This window comes from Sebastes fasciatus, chromosome 1 (assembly GCF_043250625.1).
Source record: "Sebastes fasciatus isolate fSebFas1 chromosome 1, fSebFas1.pri, whole genome shotgun sequence".
NCBI classification, from domain to species: domain Eukaryota; kingdom Metazoa; phylum Chordata; class Actinopteri; order Perciformes; family Sebastidae; genus Sebastes; species Sebastes fasciatus.
Genome location: NC_133795.1, coordinates 14,196,298 through 14,209,462, shown reverse-complemented (window position 1 = coordinate 14,209,462; position 13,165 = coordinate 14,196,298). Strand labels below are relative to the sequence as shown.

Sequence of the window (13,165 nt, the reverse complement as noted above, 5' to 3'; positions counted from 1 at the left end):
GCAGATTCCCTCGGGGCCAGTGTCACGGTTTATTTAGTGGCGGCGTCTTTGCCAGCTTGCAGTGTGAGAACATGGGTGTGGAGTGTTCATTAAATTATTATCTGTCTGTGTATGTCGGTGTTCATGTCCCCGTCAAAGCACAGAAATAAAAACGCCTGGACTCTTTGTGATGCTTTTAAGAGACACATCCCAGAGCCGCCCCACTGACAGTAAATAGGACATTTTTTGGAGACAATGACAGCAACCAGGGTCATTTTCTTCATGTGTGTTTTTTAGTTTGTGACTGTCAATTATAATGCAATAAAGCCCCTTCGGGTATAACAGCAAAACCAAATATTTTTTGAATACACGCAGCCAGTCATTGTCAACAGAGGCTCCTCCAAATTCTTGTTTCCTGATTACAAAACAGGTTAGAGCTCCAATTCTTCAGATTTCTGTCTCCGGGAAGAGTGTTTCTCTTGCTCACAAATATTGATTGAACTATCAGAGATCATAGAAATAACCTATGTGGATTCTATTTCAGGGTGAAAACTTTAATGTTTTCCAGGGCTGAACCTGCCACTAGTTACCAGGCATAACCAGAGGGAGAAAGACAGAATGCAGAGAGTAGGAGAAAGACAGATAATTCAAGAGTCAGATGAAAGTAGATAGATGATGGAGTGTAGATACTGGTACAGACAATTTTTTTTTCCTTACCCACCCCCCCCGTCCCTCCTTCTCCCTCCTCCCCCTACTCTCCCTCCCACCCCTTATTCCCTCAGTTCTTTGCCTAATAAGCAGCGTTCCTGCGAGCTGATGCAAGGCGGAGGAAACAGAACAGGCGTTCTGGGACTGCTGGAAATATTCCCACATGAGGCATAACATGATAAAGACTTATTATCTCACTAAGCTGCTGTAAACACAGATGCACACATAAATACACACTGTACACAACCCCTCTCCCTCTCTCCCTCTCTCTCTTTCACACACACACAAACACATTCACAGAAAGTGAAATTTGGTCCGGCTTTACGGTTCTGACGAGCTGTGACCAGGAGGAATCTGACAGAGCCAATCCCTCCAACAAAGCCTGAGAGTCAGCCGTTGTGAACCAGCTCACTGGGCATTTGGCTCGGCTTGTTTGAACTCCACACACACACACCCAGAGCAGTGGGAAGGAACAGAGGGAGAGTTCTGATTATTATTAGTGCTAAATTTTCGGGAACATCTGAGCGAGCTTGCGTGTCGAAACAGGACTCATAAAAGCTCCTCTCTCCACTCATCAATCTCACCAGACACACACGTAAACACATGCACCCCAGCATTTGCTGTGAGCTAATCCATTACAGTACAAAGGTAGGTGTCAGCCTCTTAGACAAACACACACACGTATACACCGGAGTCATCAGAAACATGTTGAGTCCCATTTTCTTCTTCTCTTCTCCATCCCAATTAAAAGGCAAAGCAGGCCTTTTATTTCCCTCTCCTCCAAACACATTCTTTATCTCTCTGATCTGCGCTCCTCCCTCCCTCCCTCGCTCTCGGTCCCCTCAGGGTAGTGGGAATATCTCTCCCAACACACTCTCAGGTCAGGGGTTCAGCTGGAGGGGGTCTGAGCATGTAGAGAAAGCGAGAGAGCGAGCAAGAGGCACAGAAAGAGTGAGTAGCGGGTTGAGGCAGGCCTCTGCACGGACAGCTCCTCTTCGCTGCCAGAAACACTTAAACTTAAAGCACTGTGTATGTGTGTGTGTGTGTGTGTGTGTGTGTGTGTGTGTGTGTGTGTGTGTGTGTGTGTGTATCATTGCCCTAATCAGAGACTTCAGGGTAGATTTATGCCCCTGCCTTTTTCCCGACCTCCATTACACCAGCTTATATACACCCATTACAGGATATGACAGAGTACACACCCTTTAGACGAGCATACCACACCGCCTGTGTGTGTGTGTGAAAGAGAGGGCATGCGCTCACGTCTTTACACACTCCCCACTTTCCCATTAGGTCCTTGTCCACCTGCGAGCTCTATCTCTCTGTCTGTCTTTATCTCTCTTCCCTTCATTGCTAATAAGGTCAATGAGGAAGAGTAAGAAGCAGATGGGTGTACAGTACATTACAGCACAGCGCAGTATAGTGCGGGCCAGATAGCAGGCCGGTGATTCATGCTTAGTGAGACGTGTGATGATGCGAGGAGTTTCTACTGCGGTGCAAAGTCAGTGGACTGTGCGGCGGGGATCTGTTGATCACTCAGCACTACGCTTTGCTTCATAATATTACCTCAGGGAGCAGTTTGACCTCGCAGAGGGCTGGACGAAGGCGGCAGGAGACGGAAGGAAGTAAGAGTGAAGAAGGGAGGAAGTGTTGGGAAGAGGAATGAGGTTGGAGATTAAGTGGCTTGCTTTAAATGTCACAATAACGCTCGACTTCTCTGTCTTAACTTCACAGGCGGGTGGGTGCCAGGAGGGAGACAGGAGAGAGTCAATGGGGAGGAAAAATACCGCGGCAGTGTGATTTGTGGGTTTTCAAACCGGTGCTGCTTGTTAGGGAGAACAGGGGAGATCTGTCTGTGGACACCATGTACTTTTAAAGATTTAGTTCAACCAAATTGAACAAAAAAATAAAAACATTTCACTTTTTTTTGCCACCTGCTGTTTCCAGAGTCGAGAATGAACTTTATGTCTTAAAAAAATACATATTTTATCATGTACCCTCAGTGGTATCAAGCCATATTGATTTTTTGTCTTATGGCCTTTTAGAAACCCGCCTCTGAAACTTCTGACACTCTCTCGATACAATGCAATGATAGTTACTGGAATTTTGTTTGTGCTGCTCAAAGAATTGAAAAGCGTTTGCAGAAAAAATTAAAAAAAAAATTAGGATAATCCACAGACCTCTCTCATTTCAGAGTAAAGTCTTTACACACCGGGGGCATGACGAATAAACGAAACGAAAATGCAAAATACTCGCCTGCGAAAATATTATATGTCAAGGGCTTTTATTGTGAAAGGTAAGAACAGAAGGATTGGATCTGGTCTGCGCTGCCTTTGTCAAGGTTGAAAGGAGTAATAAAGTTTGCCGTCTCGGTTCGGACTAAAGAGCCTCCGTGTTGTTTGATAATATAGGCACAACTCAACCCGTTTCGCACAATTTTTATTGGTTGATGCCTTCATTCATGGTGCAAAAATTACATCGCTTTTTCACCGCGTAATATTAAGGAAAGTATTCATGACAAAAACAGTTCGAAAAAATATATTGACATGAAAAAAACGCTGCCAATGTGTAACGGCCTGAAACGGGGCTTTGTTTTGTGAAAAGACAAATTGCTGAAGAATTTTTAAAATGTTACTTTTTCAATGCATTGAGTAGCACAAAGAATATTCTGTTGATCTCCACTGCATTGAGGCACCAGCAGAAAATTCAATAGCAGGTATACCGAAACCTTGGAAAATTAAATTACCTGCATGGCTAGACACCACTTGTGAGAGAATACATTTTTGGGGGGTTTTGGGTTAACTGACCCTTTAACTGGCAACCCTACCAGCCCATCCACCTGCACACACTTGTATCCCACACACACACATGCTCAGGTCCCTGTCCCTCAGCAAGCATCTGGCAGCATTCCATTAATAGAGCCACCAGCGCTCTTTCACACCCTCACCTGCTGTCAGAGTCTCACAGAAAAAAAATGCACACACACACACACACACACATACACACACACACACGCACACACACACACACACACACACACACACACACACATACACACATTCACACACAGAGCTTCACCTGCTCTCGCCTCAGAGGAAAAGAAAAGTTAGATTCTCTCATGAAATGCCTTTTATTGTTTCCCCAGAAGGCATGGGTTGTACGCTTCTGAAAAAACGCGCACACACACACAGTCGCACACAGGCGGCGGGTACAATGCCTCGATGGCGTTTTGTGTACCCACCCTGGTTTGCTGAAATAAAAAAGCATTAGAACTTTCCCCTTAAAAAAAAAGCTACGCGCTTGTGTGTGTGTGTTAATTTCTAAAACTGGATGAGGCAGAAAGACGAGATTGAGCTTGTCATTAGGAGTTCACAGCCTGCGTGCTTGTGTGAGGGTTTGTTTTGTTTTGTGTTACAGCTGCCTTGTGTGTGTTCTGCGCGTCTCTGTGTGTGTGTCTCGGCGTCTCCTCTCTCCCACGCTCGGGCTCCTAACGATGGCAAATGCGCCCGTGTGTTTGCGAGGCCTTGTTTCTCAAAAACAACAACACATCCAGGAACGGCTCGTTTTGTCGGGGTTTTGTGGAAGGAACACGCTCTAATTAGAGAGGCCCTATGAAGGTGCATCAAACGGATCTTTCTCAAAGACCAACCTGCTCATGGCTCTCACACAGCGCACACATGCCACCTCTGATTATTGGAGAAATGTCTGTGTTATTTAACTATATAGCAGAGTATTAACAGCCTTGTCAGTTTAGATTTGCTGCACGTCTGATCCTAATCCACGCGTACGCTCCTAGACACACATTTAATACGTGCAGACAAAAAAAGTGTCTGCTTCAGGTGTTGCTTTGTGGCCACTTGGGCATGTTTGTGTGTGGGTGGTTCATGACCAAAAGACCTTTTTCACAAAGTACACGTGCACACACATACACTCACATAAACACACACAATTCACTCCTCTATCTCTGCGTGTGTTTACTTTAGTTTCCTGCCTTGTTTGTTCACTCAGATGGGAGCAGGCTTTCTGCTCAAACTGCCCGGGTCACTTTTGTTCAATCTGTGTGTTGTTTTTCCCCCCCTCCCTCCTTCGTCTCCTGCTCTCAGGTGCCAGTGATGATGGTGGAATCAGCCTCTGAGACCATTCGAACGACACCGTCCAACCAGAACGGAGTCAGCAGCCAATCAGATGGAGGGGGAGGTAGAGAGGGCGGGTCTAACGGTGACACCAACGGAGAGATCAGCCCGGTCGACTTACTGCACCTGCAACAGCAACAGGTGTGTGTGTGTGTGTGTGTGTGTGTGTGTGTGTGCATGTTTTCGAGCCAACGTGTGCTTCTTTTTGTGCATGCATTTGACATTGTGTTTACATATCTACCTGTACATACTTGCTTGCGAAACTTGTTTTGCCTCCCACTTGTGCAATTCATGTACATATGTACAGTACATTGTGTTGGAACAGCATGTACACAGCGGGCCGTTACATAATGTACAGATGTGACAACACGTAGTCGGCCAGGCCCTGGTAATTGTCAGCGCTGCATGTACGAACGGTGAAAAGCTCTGACAGGTTGGCTCGTTGGGTGCTTTAATTACCCACCGTACATAATGTGCCAACTAATTCCACCGGGACAAAGTCCACCGTAATAATTCATACGCAGGAGGTTCCCACCGATATATTGTTACTGGTTGAGAAAATATTGGAAGACACACCTGCCGTTTGAGCTCTGTAGGTGAGAAAAGCCATTTTGGGGATCAGACATGCACTCGCACATTCTCACAATGTAAACACACACTCGATACAGATGCTCAAGGAGTGTGTGAGTGTGTGTGTGTGTGTGTGTGTGTGTGTGGGAGTGTGTGTGGGAGAGTGTGTTTTATTTTTTCACTGATCCGTGAAGTGGTGTTTGTGTGTGTTTGACACGTCAGCGTGTAGTGTCTCCAGTAATGCTATTTATCTTGCCTCCTGTGCGTCAGTCCCCTCTCCATACACACACACACACACTCACCCTACACGCACACACACACACACACACACACACACACACATACACACACGCACTGGCCACTGTGTCGAATGGAATTTCCAAACTTCCCGGAAACTTTTTGGATGAAATTCAACATTTTTATTTCTCATTCCCCCAAAAATCCACAAAGCTCTTTTCTGATTGCTCTCCTAAGGACCAGAGCTTTACACATCATACACACACACAAACACACACACACACACATCATTTTAAAATCTTTTTTTTTTCATCCAGAGGTCTCCACATTAGTCATTTGTCCATAACCGCACAAGAATGTCCGCTGTAATGGTGGAAAGTCACTGATTCATGTTTTCAGTCACCGATGTGGCATTTTGCTGCAAGTGATGAAGAGATTAGGAGACAACATATTCTCCTATTTACTGTGGCTGTATAAGCATTAGGGCTGTCAAAGTTAACACGATAATAAGGCGTTCACGCAAATTCTTGTTAATGCCACTAATTTCTTTAACACATTAACGCAACTAGCTCAGCTTTAAAGCTATAGTGTGAAGATACTGGCATCATAAGAAACAACAAAAAACTAAGAATCTATTGGTACCAACCATGTTATAGTAGTTTTTCAGGAAGGAGGCTGAATAACGCTCCCAAGTTATGCTACATTTTGGTGAGGAAAAACTGGCAGTGCCATTTTCAAAGGGGTCCCTTGACCTCTGACCTCAAGATATGTGAATGAAAATGGGTTCTATAGGTACCCACAAGTCTCCCCTTTACAGACATGCCCACTTTATGATAATCACATGCAGTTTGGGGCAAGTCATAGTCAAGTCAGCACACTGACAGCTGTTGTTGCCTGTTGGGCTTCAGTTTGCCAAGTTATGATTTGAGCATAATATTTTATGCTAAATGCAGTACCTGTGAGGGTTTCTGGACAATATTTGTTATTGTTTTGTGTTGTTAATTGATTTCCAATAATAAATATATACATACATTTGCATAAAGCAGCATATCTGCCCACTCCCATGTTGATAAGAGTATTAAATACTTGACAAATCTCCCTTTAAGGTACACTTTGAGCAGATAAAAAATTTATGATTAATCGTATTTAACTATGGACAATCATGAGATTAATCGTGATTAAATATTTTAATTGATTGACAGCCCTAATAAGCATGTTGGCAATACGTCTAACCCTCTCGTCCTGCGTGTTTTGTGTCTGCCCGTCACAGAGGGTCAGTGTGAGTTCTGGGCTCTCCGACAGCAGCTGAGTTTCTAGTTGAGGAAACCCAGGGGGAAAAAATCTGGGTTTCCTCCCTGCTGCTAAAATTATTCCCACTAATTATAATGATGGAGCCTTAGGTGAATGAAGAACACTCAAGGCCCTTCACTCGTGTCCTGCTCTCCCTCCTCCTTCCCCTGACTGCATCCTCACCCTGCTTCCTCAGCAACCTTCATCCGAGGACACACACACACACACACACACACACACACACAGCCACGCACACATGCACACACATAAACACCAAACCTGTAGCTCATACAAAGCAGGTCTTTATTCTCTCGGACTTGTCTCTGCTCTCTATGTTTTTGCACCTGTGTGTGTGTATATGTGTGTGTGTATGTGTGTGCACGCTGGTATTTCCTCTCTTGAGCGGGTTACCAACCACAAACATACCTCCCTCTCTCTTTCCATCTTTTTCTCTTCCTCTCTCCCTCACTGTACTTCTTTTTCCTTCTATCCGCTGTGGACCATGAAAGACAAGCACAACCTTTCCTCCAGATCCCGACCCTCACCTCATAGAATATATGTTACATCCACATGTGTAGCAGTAAATACGCAGCAATTTATCGTAACGCTCCTCTATTTAGAGCTTTCTGTTCAGCTCAATTTGCACAGATTGGAGAGATTTGAGTCTTCATGAGGCAGAGGTATGTCTTTCCTGCTACAGATATTTTTTCTGGATCTGTTGTGCTTTATGCCACTACAGCCTTTCCCTAGTTTATTTCTGTTTTACTGTACAGTTGAGTGGTCAGTCAGTGTATGATAAGAAGGCAGAGTTTATGAGTATAATCCTCAGAAATCTTTATTTTCTCCTTTGTTTTACATTCCCATGTTAGAAGAAGGTATTTGTGTGTGTGTCCCTGTCATCTCTGCTCAGTATTACCAGCCTTTGGTCACCTCACCCCTCTCCCTCACCCTCCCTCACCCCCTGGATAAGATGGGAGTTCTGTGCCAGTGAGCACTGTTGAGTGGTTGTTCTGATATCATTTCTTTCTTTATTCATCTCTTTCTTTTCTCGTTCTTGCTCAGTTTGTGTTCTCCATTCACACCATTTAACTAAATAATAAAAAAAACAATCTACATTTAATAGTCCTAAATTCAGGGCCTTGAAAAAGTATTAAAATATGTTACATTTATTTGTTTAGTTTGTGTTGCGTGCCCGATTGTTAATTAATACCGGATGGGGTTTTGTAGCAGAATATCAGATTTACCTCATAACTAACAATGTATACCTGTTTGTCATACTGACCATTTCTAGTTTCAAAACTTTCATTAATTCAATCAGAGATTGACCGGTTTTCAGCTTTATTTATATTTGTAAAAAAAAGAATCTTAACTTACATGCAGAGCTACAACAATTAATCGATTAGTTGTCAACTATTAAATAATCGCCAACTATGGTGATAATTAATTGGTTTGAGTATTTAATTAAGAAAAAAAACATAAAAATTCTCTGATTCCAGCTTCTTAAATGTGAATATTTTCTGGTTTCTTTACTCCTCTATGACAGTTAACTGAATATCTTTGAGTGGTGAATAAGACAAGACATTTGAGGATGTCATCTTGGGCTTTGGGAAACACTGATCGACATTTTTCACCATTTTCTGACAATCTATAGAACAAACAACTAATCGATTAATCGAGAAAATAATCAAAAGATTAATTGAAAATGAAGATAATTGTTGGTTGCAGCCCTAGTGTTCAATTTTAAATTACAGTAATACAGAATGGGGTTTTTGTAACAGAATATGCAAAACATCCTGTTTCTCATACTGACTCATTCTTTCATCAGCTATGTTTGCTCAGACCCGTTTTCAGCTTTATTTGTATTTGTTTAAATTGAGTCTAAACTCACATGTCAGTTAAAATTCGAAATATCCTGACAGGCATACAAAGCCTTTTCTGAAACCCTGAAACCTGCACATACTTGCTCTGTCCATAAGGCCGTATGTTACCTTTTTTCCCATCACACTACTTGATTAAATAGAGTTTTGGTGTAGTAGTCCTGGGTGGCCATAGAGGCTGTATTCTTTGCTCATAAAATCAATATTGTCTGACACACAGACAGCCCCTATACTGACACTGGTCACCTGACAACACTGTATAAGAACCTGCTCTCATGCTTCAACCTTAAAGTCTTGGCTCTACCTCCTCCCTCTCCTCCTCCTCCTCCTCCTCCTCTTGTTCCTTTCTCCTCCACGCTTGAGTCTCTCACCTGAAGGTGTACTGCTGCAGACTAGTGTTGGTGCTTAAACACCATGCCAGTGCGCACTGGAGCAAAAAAGACACACACACAGAACTCCTGACAGCGCGGTGTTGTCAGAACACAAAGCCGTCTTTTCCTCGGGCCCCTTGGGAACCTGAGAGAAATCACAGCAGCCATCTCCAGCCATCAAACCCCTCCACTGGCCTCGCTCTGTCGTCTGTCTCCATCTTTCTCTGACTCTGTCATTCTCTCTCTCTCATAGATAGATAGATAGATACTGTAGATAGATAGGAGGGGTGGGGGAAAAAATCAATCACCTATGTATCGCTATTTTTTTTTCTTTTTTCAATTTTGAAATTGACTTTTTAATGCCCGAATCAATATATTTGCGTCATTTGAGTCTATGCGGAGGTAGAAGGAAGTTACTGCTTTTCATTGTTGGAGTCAGAGTAACGTGACGTCATATCTGTTCCGTATCCGTCAACCAAAACAAACCGCAGCTGGCTGCAACGAGAAATTACAAAACGACTGAGGGTCTGCGTGGATACGACCTACACCCTCACATTTTAAATCCAAAGTGGTAAACACTACACATACAGTAAAGTATGGAAACACTTTGGGTTTCACACATTGCCAGGAAAAGCAGAGCTAGACAGCATGGCTAAAGGTGCATGCTAACTCTGTCATGGACAGGAAACGTTATCGTATCGTCACTCGCATCTCCGTGGTCAAATCAGCCGTCCCTACAACTGTAGAGCACCTATATACCTACATTTATGTTTAATGCATTCAAACGGCCCCGATGGAGCTGTTCATGGATGTTTAAAGAGAACGGAGCTGACGGGAAAGCTAGCGTCGCACTTGGCCAAGTTTTGCGGAAGTATACGCGTGTGACTATGTCCGGTTTTCAAAATAAGGTGTTAACAAAGGGAGCTGTATATATAAAATACATATATGGAAATAAGATTGATCGGATTATATTTACCAGAAGTATAAAACATGACATGTCCCTTATAAATTAAAAAGAAAATACCACTAATTTGTGAGGGAAATATCTTTATTCTTTGTTTTTTGGGTTGCTGGAAATTTTTTTATAAACAATGCCTGCCTACATCTCTGACTACACACCTGCTACACACCCCTAGAAGTGTATGATTCAACTTTTCCCATGGTCTAATGTTAAAAAAAGTTAACAAAAATCGCAATAAATCGTAAAATCAAATCGCATTACTTAATTAAAAATCACAGTACATCTCGAATGGGCACCCAAGTATCGTGATAGTATCGAATCAGGAGATAGGTGAATCGTCCCAGCCCTGATAGATAGATAGATAGATAGATAGATAGATAGATAGATAGATAGATAGATAGATAGATAGATAGATAGATAGACAGATAGATAGATTGATAGATTGATAGATTGATAGATTGATAGATTGATAGATAGATAGATTGAGGTCACAGGTAGATGCTGTAGGTGGTCAGCGGACAAATGAGGAAGTGGTTGAGCCTCGAGGAGGTATTGGGGAGATGGGACATACAGCCAGAGGGAAAAAGGAGGGGCAAAGAGGCAGCACTTTGGGTGGGGGAAGGAGGGGGGGGGACATTGGTGGGCTGGAGAGGAGGAATAGAGGGATGAGGGAGGGGTGTAACGCTGAGACGTGTCAGAAAAGGGCGCCTGGGCCTCCCTGTGGAATGTGGCCTGTCTGCCTCCCCAGAAAGAACAGAGCAGGAGAGAGGGAAGAGAGAGGGAAGAAAGGGAAGAAGGGGCGAAGACCAGTTCTGCCCCATCATCGAGGGGAGAGAGGAAGGAGGGAGGTGAGGGAGGGAGGGAAAACAAAGAGCGGAGTTATAGGGCGAGAGGAAGGAGAGGTGGAAAAGTGAGAGTGCAGTGGAGAGTGTATGGCACTTTGTTGAGGTGCCGGGCACGGGTGTAGACATGAAATGATGCATAGCAGAGGAGAAATGTAAGCAGGATAAATCCTAACAAACCTCAAAGTGTGTGTGTGTGTGTGTGTGGCTGGGTGGAGGGTGCTCTGACGAGAACCAGGTGTCTTCAATTCTTTTCTTTACGTCTCTCTTTTTGTTTTTTTTGGGCAGATGTGAGTCCGTACTTTGAGCGCCGTCACTTCCCCTTCTCCCCTCCATTCTCACCCATTCTCATTTCTCCTCCTTTTTCCTCGCCATCAATGAATTTGCTCCAGCAGCTACAGTAGTCGTGGATTGCCGCCGGTGATGTTGGGAAAGAGGGGAGGGGAAAAGTAGGAGGGAGAGGAAAGAGAGAGATGGTGACAAAAAGGTGCCGTTTCCTCTCACGAGTGCCACTCATCGGTCAGCTTAAACAGCCGGGGAGTTTTTTGTTTTTTTCCTCCTCTCTCTCTCTCTCTCTCTCTCTCTCTCTCTCTCTCTCTCTCTCTCTCTCTCTCTCTCTCTCTCTCTCTCTCTCTCTCTCTCTCTCTCTCACTTGCTCTTCACTCGCTCTTAGGCACATATAGAAAGTGAGAGGCAGATTGTAGCGGTAGTTTCCCTTCCCCTAGGGGTTTAAAACGTACTTGCCAACCATGAGACCTTAAAAATAGGGAGGATTTCAAAACCAAGAAAAATTGGAGTTTCACAGACTTTGTTTCCTGCATTCTGGTGACTTTAAAAGAACGAAAATAACAAAAAATAATAAGTATATTGCGACAGCATTTTTATGTTAAACTTTTAATTTTACCTTTAATTCTCAGGAAAGAATAATTCGCCCCTCTGGCATAAACTAATATTCATCAGTTTTTATTATGTCGAGTATTTCTTTCAGATAGTACTTGCAATTTCTTTCTCCGTCTCTCACTCAATGAAGGCCATTTCAAACAACTCGACAACGGCACCACTATGCTCTGAAACCCGTTATTTCCAATAGCTTGCGCCACGCTACAACAGCTTTTCGCTACGTCGAGCAAAGCCCAGCTTGGTGAGCGCAGAGCTCGAATTGCGCTGTGTCTCGAGCATAGACTGCTCTCTTCAGCTTAGAGACGGCATTTGGTGTAGCTGTATTGTGGTCCGGGTGGAAACAGTAGGGTTAATAGACGCTGTACAGTGCCAGAAACAGGTTAAGATAACAAAAAGGAAAAAAGAAAAAGTGTGAAAATGTGTCATAAATCAGGAGAAATACAGGAGAATTGCGACCCGGGGAGGAAAGGGGGAAAGGGCGATGAAAAACGTGAGACTCCCGGGAAAATCGGAAGGCCAAGTATTGTTTAAAAGGAACATTGGTTGAGGAAAACGTAGTTTTAGAAATTGGTTCGGAGCTTCGATCCCCGCTCTCATTTGTCATAATCTACTTTGTCCTCAGCACTTCCTTTTTTTTTGCTCTCTGAAATGCACACACATACTAGCAATCTTTGTTATTCCCCCTCTCCCATCTACACACAGGCAGTTACACACATGCACAGAGCTGATGTGAGTTAATGAAGGGTGTAATTAAGGAGCCACAGTGATGACTGGAGATCAGGGGGAACCGATACAGATCTCAGATATACACAAACACTGATGAAAGATAGCTGTTTTGTTGTGTGTGCGCGCATGGCGGGAATGCTTTGCGGACAGATGTGTGAGATCGGTGTGCGCGTTAACAGGCGATGAGAGACGCTGGATGGTTCAGATAACGTATGGCTTCCTGTTAGATTGGCTCGGCTCGGTAATTACGGCCTGTATGGATGGAGGCGGGGAGGTTTTGAGACATGCGATTCTATAGCTCCGGCTGCTCGGCCATTGCTAAATTATGGGAGGTGAATTTTGGTCACTGGGACAGTTATTACGTCCTCTTTGACCTTCGGGTCTCCCACTAGAGTTCACTTTCAGGTCAGGAGTGCAGAGGAGACGGAGGTGAAGGGGTGGCTGGAGAAGAGGAGGTGAAGAAAAACACTTTTTCCAGTTTGTCAGTGCAGTGGGATTTAATTTAATTACATTATACTTGCGTTTTGTGCATCTGCATGACAGGTTGTATCCCACGTGTGTCATTTTTCTGTCT

General features: G+C 43.8%; 1 protein-coding gene across 9 annotated transcripts in view; it reads left to right on the top strand.

Moving 5' to 3' along the window:
- Positions 1 to 13,165, top strand: part of foxp4 (forkhead box P4) — a 112,549-nt gene that overhangs the window by 31,080 nt on the left and 68,304 nt on the right. For all 9 annotated transcript variants that reach the window (XM_074630908.1, XM_074630917.1, XM_074630902.1 and 6 more), the window contains exon 2: positions 4,788 to 4,958. In XM_074630908.1, the coding sequence (XP_074487009.1) occupies positions 4,797 to 4,958 (162 nt within the window). In that variant the 5' untranslated portion in view covers positions 4,788 to 4,796. The remainder of the gene's footprint in view (positions 1 to 4,787; positions 4,959 to 13,165) is intronic.